The following is a 4627-nucleotide window of genomic DNA, read 5'->3' on the forward strand; positions in this document are numbered from 1 at the left end:
TCTTTTTCAAAAAAATTTCCCGCAATTTTGCCCAGTCGTAGCCGATTAACCGATTTGATAATTTCTCATTTTCATCAAACTTATTTTCACGCTGGTCTACAAACCGTCCAATTTTTAATAGCACAACGGTTTTGGATCCTTTCATTCCGTCGCTCCATTAAACGAGTCCTCTCCAAATGCATGACATGTTTCAGACATAATCCACAGTCCTTCCCCCCTGCCATAATGGGCGATCTCCCTCCTTCTCGTGTCTCTCGCCTCAAACCTTTTTCCCATACTGGTGTTGATTTCGCGGGTCCCTTCAAAGTCACTATGAGTAAACACCGTGGAATTCGTGCTTCTAAGGCTTATCTTTGCTTGTTCGTTTGCTTCGCGACAAAAGCTGTACATTTGGAACTTGCTTCTGATTTGACGATGAATACCTTTCTTGCAGCTTTGAAGCGGTTCATTGCTCGTCGTGGGCGTTGTTCCAACTTATATAGCGATTGTGGTACCAATTTTGTCGCCGCTCATAGGTATTTGAACGAACTATTCGCCAAGGCTGCTTCTGCGGAATCAATCACTTGGCATTTCAACCCTGCTTCTGCACCTCATTTCGGAGGTCTTTGGGAGTCTGCAATCAAGTGTGCAAAGATGCATCTTCTTCGAGTTGTTGGAGAGCAGATTCTCACGTACGAGGAGCTTAACACTGTCTTCACTCAGGTCGAAGCTATTCTTAATTCTCGTCCGCTGACACCCGTTAGTAATGATCCCCATGATTTTTCTGCCCTAACTCCAGGCCACTTCCTTACTTTAGAACCGCTGACTGCTCTACCAGAGCAAGATAACACTGCTCTTCCCATCAATAGACTTACACGTTGGCAACTTCTAGAGCGTATGCACCGCGATTTTTGGAATCGTTGGTCCAAAGAATATTTACACAACTTACACCAAAGAAGTAAATGGCATCTATCCAGTACGCCTGTTAAAGAAAATGTGCTAGTCCTTATAAAATCGGACAACTTGCCACCCTGTAAATGGCAATTGGGACGTATAGTTGAATTGCATCCTGGTGCAGACGGTTGTACTAGGGTTGCTTCAGTAAAAACTGCTGATAACAATATTCTTAAAAGACCTGTTATCAAACTTTGTCCCCTTCCACTAGAGGATAGTTAAATACTGCGTATTTAAGGTGGGCGGTATGTTGCGACCACGCAAGATTTTTTCTTTCAATTATTAATTTGTTTTTTTTTCTATATAAATTTTGTTTTAAAATATTTTCCATTTTCAAATCCAATTCTCTTGTAATATTTTCCAAAGCTTTTCAATTCTTTTCAGTCAAAATCACCTAATTTTAAGTATGTTTCAATCCTCCCCCGTATATGCCTTCAAATTTCTCCTTCATCGATGTGAGAGGAATTCATATGTTCTAAAGACACATGTTAAAAAAAAAAACAATTCAATTCAATTCAAATTCAGCTGCGAAGTACTTGTGCTCCAGTGTAATATATTTTCAATATTCTACATTCTTCACAATTTTCAAATTTCGACGACTTCAATCTGGAAGATTTTCCGGCATTCAAACCAGATATAGTGAAACTCTGGCCAGAGCGTGAGTGAAACGAGTTTTCATCTAATTACGAAGATTCATCCAACACCCAAGGTTAAGTCCGGAAAAAAGGTAGGATTTGAAGGTATTTTTAAAAACTTGAGAAATTAAATACAGTCCACTTGATCTCAATCCTCCAGCCATTTTCGAGATGAAAATCTGAACGGAGAGAGATAGGCTTTCAGGAATACTTGCTATAGATTCAGCATATTCGAAAACCTATATTTTTATAATGAACTTTCAAATATCTGACGTTGTTCAAAGAAAAATCGAATTTATTGCTTTTCCATTTTTCATTTTCCAGTTCAATTTGAACTGCTCTCTGGAGTGCAATTCTCTATTGAATCATCAACTGTTTAGTTTCTTGGAATCAACAAAGTAAGTATCATACACTCCATATCCTAGGACAGTAGTTGAACTTCCTGATTTTCAGGCAGAAGAGCAAATAGGTCATTTTAGAGGGGTCCAACCCCTTGCTCATTTTTGACCCAAAAAATCGAGATTTTCGATATTTAGTTTTTGAGCTGGAATGGAAGCCTCATCAATGCTGATTACGAAACCGGAAATCCCAATTGGATCAGACGAATATAACAAGAGATATTGCAGATTGAAATTTTCAACTTTTGAAAAATGACATTTCCAAAATGAAGATCTGAACGGTGAGAGGAAGGCTTTCGAGAATACTCGCAATGGATTCAGCTTATTTGAAAACCTCTAATTTCATGATAAACTTTCAAATATCTGACTTTGTTTAAAAAAAAATCGAATTTATTGTTTTTCCATTTTTCATTTTCCAGTTCACTTTGAACTGCTCTCTGGAGTGCAATTCTCTATTGAATCATCAACTGTTTAGTTTGGTGGAATCAACAAAGTAAGTATCATACACTTCATATCCTAAGACAGTAGTTGAACTTCTTGATTTTCAGGCAGAAGAGCAAATAGGTCATTTTAGAGGGGTCTAACCCCTTGCTCATTTTTGACCCAAAAATTCGAGATTTTCGATATTTAGTTTTTGAGCTGGAATGGAAGCCTTATCAATGCTGATTACGAAACCGGAAATCCCAATTGGATCAGACGAATATAACAAGAGATATTGCAGATTGAAATTTGCAACTTTTGAAAAATGACATTTCCAAAATGAAGATCTGAACGGTGAGAGGAAGGCTTTCGAGAATACTCGCAATGGATTCAGCTTATTTGAAAACCTCTATTTTCATGATAAACTTTCAAATATCTGACTTTGTTTAAAAAAAAATCGAATTTATTGTTTTTCCATTTTTCATTTTCCAGTTCACTTTGAACTGCTCTCTGGAGTGCAATTCTCTATTGAATCATCAACTGTTTAGTTTGGTGGAATCAACAAAGTAAGAATCATACACTCCATATCCTAAGACAGTAGATGAACTTCCTGATTTTCAGGCAGAAGAGCAAATAGGTCATTTTAGGGGGGTCTAAGCCCTTGCTCATTTTTGACCCAAAAAATCGAAATTTTCGATATTTAGTTGTTGAGCTGGAATGGAAGCCGGATCAATGCTGATAACGAAACCAGAAATCCCAATTGGATCACACGAATATAACAAGAGATATTGTAGATTGAAATTTGCAACTTTTGAAAAATGCCATTTTCAAGATGAAAATCTGAACGGAGAGAGATAGGCTTTCAGGAATACTTGCTATAGATTCAGCATATTCGAAAACCTTTATTTTCATGATGAACTTTCAAATCTCCGACGTTGTTTAAAGAAAAATCGAATTTATTGTTTTTCCATTTTTCATTTTCCAGTTCAATTTGAACTGCTCTCTGGAGTGCAATTCTCTATTGAATCATCAACTGTTTAGTTTGGTGGAATCAACAAAGTAAGTATCATACACTCCATATCCTAAGACAGTAGATGAACTTCCTGATTTTCAGGCAGAAGAGCAAATAGGTCATTTTAGGGGAGGTCTAAGCCCTTGCTCCTTTTTGACCCAAAAAATCGAAATTTTCGATATTTAGTTGTTGAGCTGGAATGGAAGCCGGATCAATGCTGATAACGAAACCAGAAATCCCAATTGGATCACACGAATATAACAAGAGATATTGTAGATTGAAATTTGCAACTTTTGAAAAATGCCATTTTCAAGATGAAAATCTGAACGGAGAGAGATAGGCTTTCAGGAATACTTGCTATAGATTCAGCATATTCGAAAACCTTCATTTTCATGATGAACTTTCAAATATCCGACGTTGTTTGAAGAAAAATCGAATTTATTGTTTTTCCATTTTTCATTTTCCAGTTCAATTTGAACTGCTCTCTGGAGTGCAATTCTCTATTGAATCATCAACTGTTTAGTTTGGTGGAATCAACAAAGTAAGTATCATACACTCCATATCCTAAGACAATAGATGAACTTCCTGATTTTCAGGCAGAAGAGCAAATAGGTCATTTTAGGGGGGTCTAAGCCCTTGCTCATTTTTGACCCAAAAAATCGAAATTTTCGATATTTAGTTGTTGAGCTGGAATGGAAGCCGGATCAATGCTGATAACGAAACCAGAAATCCCAATTGGATCACACGAATATAACAAGAGATATTGCAGATTGAAATTTGCAACTTTTGAAAAATGACATTTCCGAAATGAAGATCTGAACGGTGAGAGGAAGGCTTTCGAGAATACTCGCAATTGATTCAGCTTATTTGAAAACCTCTATTTTCATGATAAACTTTCAAATATCTGACTTTGTTTAAAAAAAAATCGAATTTATTGTTTTTCCATTTTTCATTTTCCAGTTCACTTTGAACTGCTCTCTGGAGTGCAATTCTCTATTGAATCATCAACTGTTTAGTTTGGTGGAATCAACAAAGTAAGTATCATACACTCCATATCCTAAGACAGTAGTTGAACTTCTTGATTTTCAGGCAGAAGAGCAAATAGGTCATTTTAGAGGGGTCTAACCCCTTGCTCATTTTTGACCCAAAAATTCGAGATTTTCGATATTTAGTTTTTGAGCTGGAATGGAAGCCTTATCAATGCTGATTACGAAACCGGAAATCCCAAT

The 4627-nt window shown here is 36.6% G+C and overlaps 1 protein-coding gene across 1 annotated transcript; it reads left to right on the forward strand.

Moving 5' to 3' along the window:
* Nucleotides 1–225: 225 nt before the first annotated feature.
* LOC123315434 lies at nt 226–1155 on the forward strand. Its single transcript, XM_044901123.1, has one exon. The coding sequence runs from the start codon at nt 226–228 to the stop codon at nt 1153–1155; it is 930 nt and encodes a 309-aa protein (XP_044757058.1).
* The last annotated feature ends 3472 nt before the right edge of the window (nt 1156–4627 follow it).

The sequence above is a fragment of the Coccinella septempunctata genome, chromosome 6 (genome assembly GCF_907165205.1).
Source record: "Coccinella septempunctata chromosome 6, icCocSept1.1, whole genome shotgun sequence".
NCBI lineage: Eukaryota > Metazoa > Arthropoda > Insecta > Coleoptera > Coccinellidae > Coccinella > Coccinella septempunctata.